The sequence below is a fragment of the Diabrotica virgifera genome, chromosome 7 (assembly GCF_917563875.1).
Source record: "Diabrotica virgifera virgifera chromosome 7, PGI_DIABVI_V3a".
In the NCBI taxonomy this organism is placed as follows: Eukaryota; Metazoa; Arthropoda; class Insecta; order Coleoptera; family Chrysomelidae; genus Diabrotica; species Diabrotica virgifera.
Genome location: NC_065449.1, coordinates 172,917,914 through 172,935,164, shown reverse-complemented (window position 1 = coordinate 172,935,164; position 17,251 = coordinate 172,917,914). Strand labels below are relative to the sequence as shown.

The following is a 17,251-nucleotide window of genomic DNA, read 5'->3' as shown; positions in this document are numbered from 1 at the left end:
GTTGTCTAAGGTGGTCTAGGTGCCTGAACATTGACGTGTTTCTTCATACCTGTCCTGTTCACCAGTCCTGAGTTCTTCCCTGGTTCTGGATCACCATATGACAGCCCTGGGCACTAAGGCTATCTTCTCCCGGTGAGGGTGGTTATCCCTTATCCGAGGGGTGGAATAATTGATACGCTTTTACTTGTTGAGTTGTTTTATTTACACTCGCATTAGCATAAGCTGGTAGCACCGCACCCAAAGAACATCTCGAGTAGAAAGAGACACTATCTTTAATGTGGAAATATTACGTCTGATCACCAAAATAGAATGACGAATGTCTAATATAATATTATGAATTCCCTTGTTATAGTTTTACTGTTTATATTTTTAGAAATGCCTATTCAGCATCGACCATGAAAAGTGTTTATAATTGACTCTGCAATTATTAGTTGAATCGTGATCTGGGCTAACAATATTTATAAAATCGAATGAAGGTTGTAATATTGTTATGATGACATAAATAACTGAAAGTAATTATTGTAGATAATTACAGGGTGTTTTTAAGATATATCTACTGAGTACAGATGAATTCTTGTACACAGGATATTTTTTTATAGTTTAATTGCACACAAATTTTTCCTGCTTCATATTTTTATAGTATTTTTTTTTGAACAACATAATATTTAATTGATAGCGTTCCCCAATAATGCGTAATCTCTAAGGTAAAGATCTCTGAGCTCAGATATTTTCCCCTACAATAGTTGTCGGTACTCTCATTTTGATTATTTTTATGCTGGTTTCCATTTTTATGTAACTACCTATTTAAATTTATTTCATTATTTTTAAATTAAATTCTTCAAATTAACTTCAAATATTAGTCAAAATTTCAATTATTTACTTTATTTAACTTTAAATTTTAAATTCAAATAAACTTCTGGGCTCTATTCCCTCAGAATAGAGTTTGGTTTCACTTGTTAAGTAATTATTATAAACCACGAGTTATAAATAGGATCTGTTGTATCCAACCGTGCGTAGGTTTATTTATTAGGTAAAGGCTTGTGCCTGCCCAACTCACATTGAGTTATTTTTATATTGTATCTATAGTATCAGGTAGTGTAGCTGACGCTTGAAGTGTTCTGTATTTACTGAATAACTATTGAAAAACACTATAAATGCTAATGTATTTATTGCTATAGTGACAAAATTGTATGTAGTGTACTACCCTGAAGACGAATGAGTACTGGTCTTTCCCCTCAGTCGGGGTGATCGCACGCATCCACGATGCGCTCTGACTCAAATTAAAATTGGGGGTGAGTGGCGCGTACATGCCCCCCGCCTTGAAATACATTTCAAATATGTCAACACAAATTATGCAAGTACATATACAACATGAATGAAGGAAATACATATAAATAAGATAAAATACATAAATGAGATAAAAAAAATGGTTATGAGAATAAAGCAAAGTGTTCAATATAAGTGAAAACTTAAATGTTCGGTAGTGAAAATAACGAAAGTCTTCAATATAAGTAAGCTTAAATGTTCGGTAGTGGTGAAATGTTCTTAACTGCGCGTTTGTATTCGCCGCGAGCTGTTTTCACTGACACTACGCGAGTCACACCATCTTGTCCTGGATGAATGGCAGTCACACGGCCTAATGGCCAACACAGAGGTGGAAACCGCATGTCCTTGATTAAAACTAATTTTCCCATTTGTATGTTAGGTGAAGGGTCAGAAAACCATTTCTGACGTTGCTGCAACTCTCCCATGTATTCTTTGGACCAGCGATGCCATAGGTGCTGGTGCATCATCTGAAGATGTTGATAACGAGACAATCGGTTTGTAGATACGTCCTGACATGTGCCCTAACTCTTTATACTCTCTCATGAATCAAGTGTATAATTCTCGAAGCTGTGCATTCCGCTGAAGTTTACGTTCTAGACCATGAAACCTTTTAAGTGCAATAGATCTTGAGTCACCTAGTCTAGAAATAGGTTCTTTCAAGGGTATTGAGACCACGAAGCGACATTCATTGGCTCTGTAGTGTGTAGAAGTAAACATATCTTCACAAGATTTCTCTTCTGGAGACTGAATTAAGTCAGAACACTACTCTATTTCCCAAAAGCGAGCAAGCTGACTTTGTATGTTTAAGTTTTGTGAATAACTTGGAGAAGAACTTGATCGGTCTGAAAGAAGAGGCTTTGAAAGTGGACCACTAACTATCCAACCGAACTTAGTTTTATGAAGAAACGAACCTGAAGGTTTAAGACGAATCTGTCCTATGCATAATGTTTCCCAAAATAACTCAGCACCTATGAGAAAATCAATTTGTTTGGGAATGTGAAAATCAGGATCTGCTAATTTATGACATGTAGGTATCGAAAGAGATACTGGATCAATAGGAGCTTCGGGTACAACATCGCATATTTCTGGAGCTACCAAACAGACTAAAGGAGCAGTAAATGGAGTGTTTTTAGACACAATTTGAATTTGACAAACAGCCTGAATTTTGGATTCCACCTTGAATGCCCCTGAAATCGTAATATTTGTAGGCTTTCTTGGTAGTGCAAGTTTATGGCATAAATGTGAACTAATGAAATTAGACTGGCTCCCTGGCTCTAAAAGTGCTCTGCAATCATGACGATTTCCCTTTGAATCAACTACCTCTAACAAGACAGTGGATAGAAGTACCTGTTTTGAACTTAAATTAAATATAAATAGAGACTGTTGCGTATTTTTGTTAGATGTAGAAGGTTCGGAAACGTGCAACAGAGAATTATGCTTAACAGTACAATTTTTGCAATGACCAAAGTTACAATTGTTTACTTGATGCCCCCGATTTAGACAGTTAACGCACAAATTGGATTTTTTGACTAAATCGGTTCGTTCAGGCACAGACAACCTTAGAAACTTTGTACATGTATAAATTTTGTGATTTGGAGTATCGCATGATGCACAAGTACGATTTGAGATGTGATAACTTCTCTGAACATGAGAAATAGATCTATTACTAGACTCTGCTGGTGGTTTAGAAGTTTGACCCTTTACGTTTTGGCTTGAATTTGCCTCTGTAGGTTTTTCCTCCATTCTTTTGAGCATTTTTGACTTTTGTTTCAAAAATGTGAGAAAAGCTTCCAACTTAGGAGTATCATTCATGAAATCCTTTGATTCCCATTCTCTAATCGTCACTGGATCAAGTTTAGTGAATACCAAATATATAATTAAAGTATCCCATGATTCTGTAGGCTGTCCTAATGACTTTAAAGACCTTAAGTGCATCCTCACATGATCTACCAAGTGGCTTAAACTATTTGAAGATTCCTTTTTTACAGGATGAATATCGAATAAGGCCTTGGTATGTACATGCAACAATGCCCTCTTGTCAGTATATTGGTCACACAATAAATCCCAAGCTATCGGAAAATTGTCATGTGTGACCTGGATATTGGCGATAACTTCAAATGCTTCACCCTTCAGAGCTCTCTTTAGATAGTGAAATTTCTGTACATTACTAATGGAAAGGTTGCTATTTATCAAGCTATCAAAGCTATCGCGAAACTGGAGCCATTCACCTGCCTCTCCTGAATATATTGGCAGATTTAGGGCCGGTAATCGTACTTCTGATGAGTTAGGGAATCTGCTATTTTCTGGATTGGAAACCGAAGCTGAACCTACATTATCTGTACTATTTTCCTTGACAAGACCTTGCGCTTTTGAAATAATTGAATAAAAGTCGTTTTAAAATGCCTTGCGCTTGTCATACTCGCCTTGTAAGTCTTCTTCTTTCACCGAGCATTCAACGCCTACCTGGAGCTCCGAAAATTCCGCGAGTAGACTTTCAATATCCGAAACTCTGTTTTTCAAGACTCTTTCGTCTATTAAATCGATTTGTGTCATGCATTTTTCAACGTATATCTGAAAATTTGCTAGTCGCGCTTCTAAGCTACCTCGCTTGACACGTAATGTTTTTAAATGTTCCATTTTATTTATTAACAAAACAAAAACAACAAGATTTATTTAAAAGTGCAAATAGGATTTAACTAAAATAAAACCGAATACTAAATATGTACTATATAAATATGCGATATAATGATATTGTGTAATTATTTTTATAATATAATAAATATTATATTTAATAATATATGTATTATTATTATTTAATAGATAAGTATCGCGTAAGATAAATAAAATGAAATATGTAATTGAATTAAAATTAAAACATGTTAAAATGTCTTTAAATTGCTTTCATTGAATAATTTATTGAAAAATGGTATAGGAAAACGGTAAATAAGGATTATATTATTATTAGCTCTGAATATTTGTATAATAGGTACCTGACCAGAGAATCTTTGTCTGTTCTCGCCTCGATGTGGTCGTTGCGATCGGCCAGTTGAAGAATCGAAGAATCCTACAATGCAGCGCTCCTCTCATGAATGATGAATCGTTGGATGACTGGGTCTAGAGCGCGCGCTTTTTCTTGGCTTGGTGTCACTTCCACGAAACACAATGCTTTTAAAAGAACTAATCTTATTATTATTAATTGAACTGTAGATCTGGTTTATTACGAAGGACCAAAATTGTAGCTGACGCTTGAAGTGTTCTGTATTTACTGAATAACTATTGAAAAACACTATAAATGCTAATGTATTTATTGCTATAGTGACAAAATTGTATGTAGTGTACTACCCTGAAGACGAATGAGTACTGGTCTTTCCCCTCAGTCGGGGTGATCGCACGCATCCACGATCCGCTCTGACTCAAATTAAAATTGGGGGTGAGTGGCGCGTACAGGTAGTATTTAATTAAGGTGTACGTATAATAAACGTACAATTATTATTTGGTGAAGGTTCTACTAACCTAGGTGAGTGTACTTTCTATATTAGAGGTACCCCTTTTTGATTTTCTAACCTCATTAAGATTATTCTTAGAGTATATTTGTACGGTAATTCTGTAAATGACTTTCACTAGTATCTATCATTTCTTGTCATGTTAGAGTCACATACTAGTCACTTGTTTTAACTCGGAGATTGTGAAAATCTAGTAGTTATATTTAATAAATATACATTTATTGTAGATGCATACGTAAGATATATAACAACTAACAGAATCAAAGATCTAAACAAATATATTGGGAAAAATTCTCAAATGACATGGAACATGATTTACGAGGAGGTCAAAGGAAGGTATGGAACATGTTGAGGAACAGGAAGAAGCCGGTTACCGAAGAATTACAAATTAACGCAATAAAACCAGAAGAATGGGTAACTCATTTCGAGAATCTATACAAAGACGATAACGACGATAATAATGAAGTACAAAGAAATGACCTACAAAACATTCACCAAGAAGAAACAGAGAATGACAACATCACCCAAGAAGAATTAAACGAAGCAATCAAAAGATCAAAAAATAGAAAATCACCAGGTCCGGATAATATACCAAATGAATTAATTCAATACGGAGGTACAAAAATAATAGAAGAGATAACAAATTTATTCCAAAAAATTGTAAACAACATGACAGTACCAGAGTAATGGAGAGAGAGTATAACAATACCCGTCTACAAGAAAGGCGTAAAGACAGATCCTACGAACTACCGGGGAATTACACTACTCAATTCTACATCAAAATTATTGACAAAAATTCTATCCCAAAAAATAAATAAGAAAGCCGGTATATCGGAAGAACAACAGGGTTTTCGCCCAAACAGATCTACAATAGACGCTATTTTCATAATGCGACAATTAGTTGAGAAATCAATAGCATTCGACAAGCCCATGTTCACATGCTTTGTAGATCTGAAACAAGCATTCGACAGTGTACGATTAAAGGACGTGGTCAGTATCCTTGAAAAGAAAAACATAGGTCAGAGGTATAGAAACATAATCAAAGAGCTCAATAGATCCAACAAAACACGAATTAAAACCACACACGGGCTCACGGAAGAAATCAAAATCAATGTAGGCATTAGACAAGGGGACAGCCTCAGTCCATGCCTATTTAATTTAATAATGGATGAAGTTATAGGTAGTGTTAACATAATGAATCAGGGATACAAAATGGGTAACCGAACCATGAGAATACTTTGCTACGCAGATGATGCAATCTTAATAGCCGAAAACGAAGATGACTTACAACGCCTACCACAAAAATTCAAAATAACCGCCGAAAAGTATAACATGATACTATCCAAAGAGAAAACCCAATCGATGGTAATATCCAGGAACCCAATTAGATGTAAGTTAGTAGTGGACGACCATATAATCGAACAGGTAATGGATTGCAGATACTTAGGTGTGGAAATATCTAGCGACAGGCATCTGTGGCAAGAATCAAAACAGCAGGCAATGAAAGCAGCGAGAATATCTGGTTTCCTGAGGGATATAATCTGGCGGAATAAATATATAAGCACCGAAAGCAAAGTCCGCATTTATAAGACATGTGTTAGACCCGTACTGACATACGCAGCTGAGACAAGGGCCGAGACAACAAAGACCAAACAGATAATGGGAACAACAGAGATGAAAACCCTAAGATCCATAAGAGGTATCACACTCAGAGATAGAGTACGAAACGAAGACACATTGAGAGAGCTAGGCGTTCAGGACGTAGTGAGATGGACAAGAGCGCGACGACGCATGTGGAGGGACCAAGTAGATCGGATGGACCCTGAACGTATGGCGCATTGGGCGAAAACACAGAAGCCCAACACCAAGCGACCCATAGGAAGACCCAAAAAACGATGGTACGAGAGTTGGAGCTCCGGATCGCAGCAAAGACTGTAACAGAAGAAACAGGACATAGTCCTATTACAAGAAGAAGAAGAAGAAGGAGACATTTATTGTGAATATTTTTTCTTATTACTCCTTTATATTTATACATTTAATATACTTGTACTACAAATTTAATATACTCTATAGCAGCGTAGAATACCTGGAAGAGTGTTAACACCTTGATGGACAGAGACGCTGTGCAGCGTCTTTTTTTAAAATTGTGTTGTGGCAGAACGCTGTGAAGCGTCCTTAACAAAATCTAATATCGTGGCAGAACGCTGTACCGCGTTATAATTATAATATAAATACATGGTAACACGTAAGCCACTGTCATAGAATACCTATCTATACCTTCCAATCTGTTACCCGTCTGGTAAATTCCACCTCTCTATTTCACCCCACCCATTTAAAGTATCTAACCGGCTAAGTCACACGCGAAGCTGTACAGCGTCGCCAGTTATATTGAAGTATGCGGTGTGTGTTGTACTGTGCCGCAGATAGTAAAACACGTGGTTAGGTTAGGTTGAATACGAGTTTTACTCGAAAAATGTAAGTAAAAAATAAATTTATTTAGTGTGATATTTTTGTGCCTAATATTTTATGTTATTATAGTAGGATGTATAATTTAAAATATATTATTTTGCTTTCAGATGGCGGACCGTGACCCGTATAAGAGAGAACAGCAGCGGTTGATTCAGCTGTATGACGATATTACGTCGGATGAAGAGAACTCAGATGCTGCTTATGAGGGAGAGTTCAGCTCAGATGAAAACTATGTACCCAGTGAGTCGTCTGCCTCGCAGTCAGATGAAAGTGAAGACTCTGATTTAAACGAACTCCCCGAGCTCTCCAATGTAGAGACGTCTAATAATACTCTTCACAATCCCCAGCAATATAATCTGCCAGAGGAAAGTGAAGTAGAAGAGCCCGACGCATTGGACCAGGATTCCCAGAAAATTATTCAGAAATCTCAAGACAGTATACCCCTACAAGCACTGCAGAATCAAAATTCTGATTCTTCAGATGACATAGATACAGAATGGGAGTTTACAACTGCAGATATACCAGATTTCAACTTTGATGAATCCACTAATCGTCTGAAAATTAATTTAAATGCAGAAGATAGTCCAAAAGATGTTTTTGAATACCTATTTACCGATGACATAATGAGCTATTTGGTGGAATGTACCAACAATTATGGAGAAGATTTAACAAGATCTAATAGACCCAAAACAAGGAATGCTCGAGATAATAGTTTTAGACCTGTGACTATCGACGAAATGAAGAAATTTTTGGCACTGTGTTTATTGCAGGGTCAAATTACAACTTCAAACATGCGCAGGTTGTTTTCATATGGAGATGTATTGTACTTTCATCCAATTTTTAGTTACATTATGTCAGGAAGAAGGTTTGAAAAAATATTGAGAACTTTAAATTGCTCTTCGAGAACCGCAAAACATAAAGAAAAGATTCAAGCATTCTTAGACATGCTTATAGCCAAATTCCACAATGCTTATGGACCGTCTAAAGAGTTGTCTTTAGATGAATCCCTCTTACATTTTCGTGGCAGGCTTGGATTTAGAGTTTACCTCAAAAATAAAAAGGCACGTTACGGCATTAAGTTTTATGAACTGACAACCTCCGATGGGTATCTTTTAAATACTGAAATGTATAGTGGGGATATTCAAAACGCTTCCGATGTGGGAACTACAAAAGTAGAAGCTATAGTTATGAGGTTGATGAAGCCTTACCTCATGAAAGGACACGAACTGTTTATGGACAACTTTTATAATAGTTCTATATTATCTGAAAAGTTATTAAGCTTAAAAACTCATACTAATGGAACTCTCCGGTCAAATCGCAGGAATAACCCCAAGGAACTTATAAAGAAAAAACTCAAGAAGGGTGAACATTTCTGGATGCGTAAAAAGAATGTCTACGTTTCCAAATGGCGTGATAAGCGCGATGTTCTTGTTATCACCACAAGAAATCACCCACGATTGATACAAGTGAAAAACAGATATGGCCATGAGAAAATAAAACCTGAAGAAGTTGATGTTTATAATCGTCATATGTCAGGCATCGACAGGTGTGATCAGATGACCTCAACTTATTCAACGCCAAGGAAAACGATACGTTGGTATAAGAAGGTAATTTTCCATTTATTAGATGTAACTGTATGGAACTCTTTCTACTTATACCGAAAATATTGTAAAAATAATTCCAAGACGTACAGATATTTAGAGTTCCGTGACAGTCTCATTAAATCCTATTTGAAGTTACCACCAGGTTTAGAAGCAAAGAATTTAGTTCGTCGAGAAAAACATGATAACAGGTTACCGGAAAATTCAAACTACGAGCCTGAATGTTTCACAAATGAAACAAACTTAGCAAATCATTGGCCTGAAAGAAATCCAGGCATTCCAAGTGCAAAATCGAATAAGAAAAAAGTGTTTTTGAAGTGTAGACTGTGTGCCAAAAAAGGTCAACGGAAAGAATCAGGATATAGATGTAAAGGATGTCCCCAGAAGCCTCCGTTATGTCCAGACTGTTTTGAAGAGTGGCACGAAATAACAAAAAATCAAGAATAATTTTTTAGATATCTTTGTATAAGTTAGCTTTATGCGTAAACTATGTTGATATAAATTAATATTTTTGACTTCTGAATACGTTTTAAGAATCATTATGTCTTTTTGGTTTCTTTAAATAAATATTGCTTTATTTAAATACGTTTTCTTAATGAAAAATATTTCGCTGATAGACGTCGAGTCACTGCATGTATTAGGTTGAAAACGACAATAGGCACAACGCTGTATGACGTCGAACGCATATCAGCGTTCCGCCAAGATAGACTTAATACTAGTCTTATATTGTGGCAGAACGCTGATAAGCGTTAAAACTTAAACAATATTTTCTGTAAAATTTTAATACTTGGAGTAAAATTTCAGGTCGCCCTAGTTATATTTCATCCTTTTGAATAATAATATCGACAAAAAGGGCACTGTACAAATTGACCATTTTTGAAAAACTTAGGTGTCCGTCAAGGTGTTAACCTAGTTAGCCTTCTTCTGGCGCCCAAAAATTTATTCTGTTTTTATTATAGTGTTATATTTACTCTATCTATTTTCTGAACAATGTCTTAATAGCTCCTTTTCTAGCCATTATTTTCATTTCCTTTAATTTACTGTCTGGCAAAAATAGGCGTGCAAATTGGCCGAATCCTTCCTTGAGTGTCAAGTGGTCAAGCCACCCATTTTTGTTCCATTGGCTACATTAAGTAGATCTTCTTTTTCCTGCAAAAAAGTTGTTTATCACTGTTGAAGTTTATCACTCTCTGTGCATTCACTCCAACAGAAATTCTTCTTCGTCTTACTTGTTACAAAACCTAGTTTTAACTAAGCGCTTTAGACAATTCTAGTTTTAACTAGTCAAAATTAGATTTGACTGCTAAATTCAGCTAAAACTAGAAATACCGAACAAATTTCATTTAGAGTAGTTTAAACTAGTTTTTACTGAAATTACTAGCGAATACCAGTTAAAATCGTTGCGAGAAGTTATAAACGGTAACAAACTAGTGTGTGCAACTGTCGATTTATCAGCATCGTTTTTATTGGTTATACTAACGTTATTACGTACACTACTGTGTATTATTCACCACGAGTGATAATGTCGAAGATCAGGTTAAGAGCAGAGATATAAGAACTTGGAAAGAACGTTTTTTGGAAAAGATCTTTGGAAAAAAGCAAGTATAATAAATTAATGCCCGAAGTACAAGATGTGGAACTGTCTGCCCAGAAAACACTTAAACGATTTAGAATTGTTGAAGTTGGCGAAATAAAAAAGTTGGCTTCTAGAATTGAACCCATCAAACATTATGTACCTGCTGAAGATATTTTTGACATACTTGAAGCAGCCCACTTTGCTATTGGTCATGGATGTTGGGATAGGTTGAAGACTGAAACCGCCAGAAAATACGCAGATATAACAATTGGTATGTTTAATAATTTTACATCAATTTGTGAGACCTGCCAACGGAAGGATAGTAAAGCAAAGAGGGGTCTTGTGCCGAAACCTATATTGCATTCAGAAATGAATAGTCGCTGTTAGGTAGATTTGATCGATATACAATCACAAGAGGATCACGGCTACAAGTTTATCATGGTTTATCAAGATCATTTAACAAAATTTGATTTGTTGAGAATATTACAAAGTAAGAGGGCGGACGAAGTTGCTTAGCAATAATTATCGGATATATTCTCAACTTTTTACATTCATGCATTTTACTTTACGATAATTGCCGAGAGTTCAGTAATGCAGTTATAAATGCGGTAATGTAATACTGGCCTAAGGCGAAATTAGTTCATGAAAAACCAAGGCACAACCAGAGTCAAGGTTCAGTAGAGCGAGCTAACAAAAACATCGAGAAAATGTTAGCAGTCTGGATTCAAGACAATAAAAACAAGTGGTCAAAGGACTTGCGTTTTTTACGTTAACTATCTTGTCCAGTATTTTACGTTTTAGAGAAATTATTTACAAACAACCAGAGCAGCAAATTTTTTACCGAGTTTCAGTTGAATCTAGAAATTACTAAAAAGTTTAGTAAAAACTAGTTTTGACTGAAATATGTTTAGTCTCAACTAGAATTAACTGAAAATATTTGATAGCTCTAGTTTTCACTAGTTACAACTATAATTGTCTAAAGCTCAAAGTTAAAACTAGTTTTTCCTAGTAAATTCGGGTTTTACCTGAAATCGGGTTTTTACGGTAACATATATATTAAATTGAAATGCTTTGTACTACAGTTTTTTAGTTTATAACTTTTTGTTTTAGGTCTTTTACTAAAACTGCCGAGGGTAAAGCAAACTTAACTTCTACGTGGAATCTGTGCTCCCCAATTAAAACTGATGACGATATTAATCAATTGATCGATTGGGCAGCAGAACTTATTGTTAACATGGCAATGGTTAATTATCCGTACCCTACCAACTTTTTAGCAGACTTGCCTGCTTATCCTGTTAGAGAATTTTGCAATAGACTTAATAGTCACAAATTGAATGGAGATTATGATCTACTGGTTGCAGTTGTTGATGGATTGGGAGTCTATACCAATTATACCAAAACAGCTAAATGCAATAATATAAATGTGACGTCACCTAGCCTTAGTGATAACGGTTGGAATTTCCAGGTAATACTTATGTCGTAGTTTTTGTTATATTTTTTTCTTAAAATATTTTCACCATGTTGAATATATTTCTATAAACTATTTTTAATTCTATTGTTGAATATTGGTAATGAGAGCAAACAGAGTGGTCGGTTGCTGAATGAAAAAATGGGGAATAATAAAAAAATGGAAAAAAATTAGAGGCAAGATTTACAAGACAGTTATCAGACAAATTATATAATGACATACACGGCAGAAACACGACCTGGCACACAGAAGATGAAAATAGTTCTAGAAGCAGCATGGAGGAAAATTATTATATGATAAAACACTAAGGCACGAAGCTAGACATACTGATATCCGATGAAGATGCAAGGTGGAGAATATTAATAACTGAATAACTGACAAAAGAGGAGAATGGAGCGATAAAGTAAGACCAATAACAATAAATAGGGTCATCATAAGGTCATCGAGAGACGATTTCCCAATGGGCAGACGACCAGTGGGAAGAACACCAAAATTCGGGAACGACGTTTTTGTAGCTTTTAGAAAATTGTTAAGTTATATCTTCTTCTTCTTCAAGTGCCGTCTCCTAATCGGAGGTTGGATATCATCATCACTATCTTTACTCTATCTACCGCTGCTCTAAATAGTTAACTGCATCTAAACTAGTCCCTTAAATTCTTTAACCATGGCACTCTCCTTCTTCCCATACTCCTTCCGCCTCTTACCTTTCCCTGCATTATCAATCTTAGCATTTCATAACGCGGTCCCCTCATTACGTGTCCCAGATATTGTAACTTTCTTATTTTTATTGTGTTTATTATTTCGCATTCTTTACCCATTTCTCGCAGTACTTCGGTGTTCGTTTTCCTCTGTCTCCATGCTATTTTAAGCATCTTTCTGTAACACCACATTTCAAATGACTTTAGCTTATTTATGTGTTCTTGCTTTAATGTCCAGCTTTCAAGTCCATATTTTAGTATCGAGAACACGTAGCATCTCAAAGCTCTTATTCTCAGTTCTAAGCTAAGGTCTTTGTTGCAGAGAACTGTTTTCATTTTTACAAACGCATTTCTTGCTATTTCTATCCTGGTCCTTCCTTATTTCTGTTGTTTGATCATTCTTCTCTGAAATCCAGGATCCTAGGTATTTGTATTTATCAACCCTTTCTATCGGTATATTTCCCAAATGTATGCTTGTTTGTATGTTTGTTTTCTTAGTTATTATCATGTATTTGGTCTTTTTTATATTCATTTTTAGTCCCTATTCTTCACAGAAATTGTTTGTTTTGTTTAGTAGGAGTTGGAGTTGTTCAGCAGAGCTTGCCATAATCACGGTGTCATCTGCATCTCTTGTGTAGATCTTCCGGTAATTATTATTCCTTCACTTTGAGGCAGCAATGCTTCTTCAAAAATGGCTTCACTATATGCATTAAAGAGTAATGGAGACATAATACATCCCCGCCGAGCTCCTATCCTGATTTCAATTTCTGGACTGGGTTCGTTATCTATTACAATTTGTGCTCTTTGATCCCAGTAAAGGTTTGTTATTATTCGTAAGTCCCTTTTTTCTATGTTTTTTATCTTTAAAATTTGGACTACTTTTTCATGTCTTACTTCGTCAAAAGCTTTATCAAAATCAACGTAACAAACATGCACATCCACATTCATGTCGATGCATCTTTGAGCTAACACATTAAAAGCAAATAACGCCTCTCTGGTTCCTAGTCCGTTTCTGAACCCAAACTGACTAGCATCTATTCCTTCTTCCAGTTTTTTATTTATACGATCATGTATTATTTGCAAGAATAATTTGAGAATTTGACTTATTATTGATATTGTTCTGTATTCACTGCAATCTTTAGCGTTTGTATTTTTAGGGATAGCACAAAAGGTTGAGAGTAACCATTGTTTTGGTATGTTTCCTGTTTTGTACACTTTAAACAAGTCTACGATAATGTCTAAAGTTTCATAATTTATACATTTTAAGCTTTCAACTGGGATTTTTCTAGACCTACTGCTTTACCATTTTTGCTGTTTTTAATGCCAATTTTATTTTTTCTTGTAATATCTTCAAAACCGTATCATCTTCTACTTCGACTTCCATCTGCTCTGCTCTATTGTCTTTGAAAAATTCATTTATGTATTCTGTCCATCTCTTTAATTTTTCGTTAGTACTAAACACAAGTTTCCCATCTGTATCTTTTAGCATTCCCGGTTTTCTTTTTCTGTTGTTCTGAGTTAATTCCTTAATTTTTTTATGTGTGTTAAAATTATCATGTCTTTTCTGGTGTTCTTCTATTTCTGCGCATTGTTCTTTTAACCATTGTTGTTTAGCCTGCTTAATGTTGAATTTTATTTGTTTATCCATATTTTTGTACATCTGATTATCTTTGTTTTTATGCTGACGTCTTTCTTCCATTAAATCTAAAATTTCCTCCGTCGTCCATTGTTTCTTTTTGTATCTGGTTGGTGTAAGAATTTCTTTTTGACATTTATCTATTTCTGTCTTTATTAATTAAGTTATATCGAAGATATCTAACTCATGTTCTTATTTTTCTCGATAGGTCAGTAGGTGGACTCTTCTCTTGAACCTTTAGATTTTTATTAATCATATTCTTCTTCTTCTAATAATAATAGTCACCCGTTTTATACCGCTAACGCAGTTTTGTGACTATAGCGGAGTAGTCTGCTATATCTAGAGCCTAAGGTTTACAAGGAAGGTAACAGGACCAGTGCTACGCTTCAACTGCCTATTATTACCCTTGGTTTTATTTCAAGTACTCATTTTATTTAGGCTAAATCGACCTGGGGCCTGTAGACATTTAAAAATGTCTAGATGTTCTCGTCGGCGCCGGGTTTCGAACCCCGGCCTATCTGCATGGAAGTCAGACATACTACCACCTGAGCTATCCGGGCCCCATTCTTCTTCGTCTTTAAGTTATTTATCGCCCAAATTTTAGGCGTAAGTATCTTCCATGACAATTTGCACATAATGTTCTTGATTTTTCGCGGCAGGTAACAATTCATCTACTGATAAGCCAGTCCATTGACGAATGTATGATGGTTTCGCACTCGTCAATATTCCTTCTTACCAGTTTCTCTAATTCCCTCAATCGTTCCGTTGATTATTAACTGCAGTATCCAGTATCTGCTACCTCTAATTATTATATGCTCCAGATATTTAAGTTTTCTCTTTTTTATCATTTGCGTCAAGTGATTTATATAATATATAATATAATATAGAATAAACGTTAGAAAATTTTATTATAGTTCTTGCCTGCAAAGGTAAAACAGTGTATGTGAAAAAAATCGTTTTTTGAATTTGCCGCCGAAACTGAGATATTTTTTCCGCTCTTTCTTATGCAATTTTTAGTTTATTTCTATCTCATTTAGTTTTCAAAATGTGACACTGGTAAAACAGTCTATGAGTACATGTACTTGCCTCTCTGCTATGGTAAAACAGTATATTCGACAAACTCTACAAAGGCAGAATATTATACATCGTCATACACTGCTTATCCCTAGTATTATGGTATATCTATTTTTTAAAACTCTACTGGTAAAACAGGATATATGTGGTATATGCTGTTATACTGTAACATATTTCATAAAAGCGGTGTCCCAATTCCAATGATAAAATAGTATAACATTTCATATTCTCTTTTACCATAGTATGACCAATGGGAATTTTTATCTCCACCGAAGGTATAAACGTATAGAGTCTTTTATATACTCTTTGGATATACTGGAAAATGGTAAAACAGTGTCATTTTACAAGCACATTTGAAAAAACTATACCTATTTGCTGTTGTAATAATTATTATAATAACATACTTTTTTTATACTCCAAATTTCACTTGTCTAACATTATAAATGACAAAACGGCACAGTAAAAGAACAAAAAGTCATTTATCTCAAAACTCACTTTTTTCACATATACTATTTTACCTTTGCAGGCAAGAGTTGTCTAACGTTTATTCTAGTCTGTCGCGATCCCTAGTCAATGTATTTGGTGTTCAGCAGTTACCAACAGCTATAAATCGAAGCTCTGATGCTTCTAAAAATGCATCAAAAACATCTTTTTGAGTCAATTTTTTGCCGGTACGTTTACAGCCGATATTATCAGCATACTGGTCAACTTAAAATAAAAGGCTTTTGCTGCCATTTAACTTTTATACTCGAATTTTTATATACGTACCTATGAGTAAAGCTCGGATTTATAGGCAACAAAAATTGAAGAAAAAGGCGCCTATATAGGCAAAGATTTTTATTAAAAAAGGCAGGAATATTAACATTCAGGCAAAATATAGGCAATAAAGGAATATAACTTATTATTCATAACCACTTAAAATTTTATCATTAATAGAAACAACTGAATGTTTTTCAATATGTTCGGTTTTAAAACTATGTCTTCGATCACTTAAAATTAATTTTTACATTGAAAATGAACGTTCGACATCGACGGATGTAATTTAGTCCAGGGTAATAAGGTTTTTCCCATGACAGTCGAGCAGCCAGGGTACTGAAGCGTTTTTTCGACAGGTAATACTTATAAGACACGCTGAAAAAATAGTTGGCAGGTACCAAAGTGGCTTCTGTAGACAGAAGTCAACAATAGACCAGATATTTGTTCTGTGACAGATCCTTGAAAAAACAAGTGAACATAATATCGACACACATCATCTCTTCATAGACTTCGAAAGCGCATATGACAATATAAACCGAGAATTCTTAATAAAAGCAATGAAAGAATTTAATATACCAACACAACTAATAGAACTGATAAAAGAATCTCTAAAAGTAGAAAGTAAAATCCGGATACAAAACGAACTAACGGAAACAATAGATGTGAAAAAGGGACTACGCCAGGGAGACGCTCTATCATGCATCTTGTTCAACATTCTACTCGAGAAAATAATGAGGGACACAACAGTCAATACTCGAGGAACAATAATTAATAAAAGCGTGCAAATACTAGCATTTGCAGATGATGTTGACATAATCGCAAGATCAAGAAGAGAAATGATAGAGGCATTCAATCAAATAGAACGAGCTGCACAAAATAGTGGCCTGAAAATCAACCAGAACAAAACAAAGTATATGCAGGTAAGTAAAAACACAGAAATAAGGCAGACACAAGATATAACAATAGGAGAATACAACATTGAGGGGGTAAAAAACTTTACATACTTGGGATCCCTAGTCACATCTGATAATAACGTAGCAGAGGAAGTGAAGAGGCGAATATTTATTGCCAATAAAAGTTATCATGGCTTAATTCGGCAACTAAGATCAGACAACGTCGCAAGGAAAACAAAATGCCAAATATA

The 17,251-nt window shown here is 35.1% G+C and overlaps 1 protein-coding gene across 1 annotated transcript in view; it reads left to right on the top strand.

Moving 5' to 3' along the window:
• The window catches only part of LOC114330227 (lysosomal Pro-X carboxypeptidase), a 90,344-nt gene that overhangs the window by 58,372 nt on the left and 14,721 nt on the right, over nucleotides 1-17,251 (top strand). Inside the window, exon 4 of the mRNA XM_028279551.2 lies at nucleotides 11,586-11,940. Within this exon, the coding sequence (XP_028135352.1) occupies nucleotides 11,586-11,940 (355 nt within the window). The remainder of the gene's footprint in view (nucleotides 1-11,585; nucleotides 11,941-17,251) is intronic.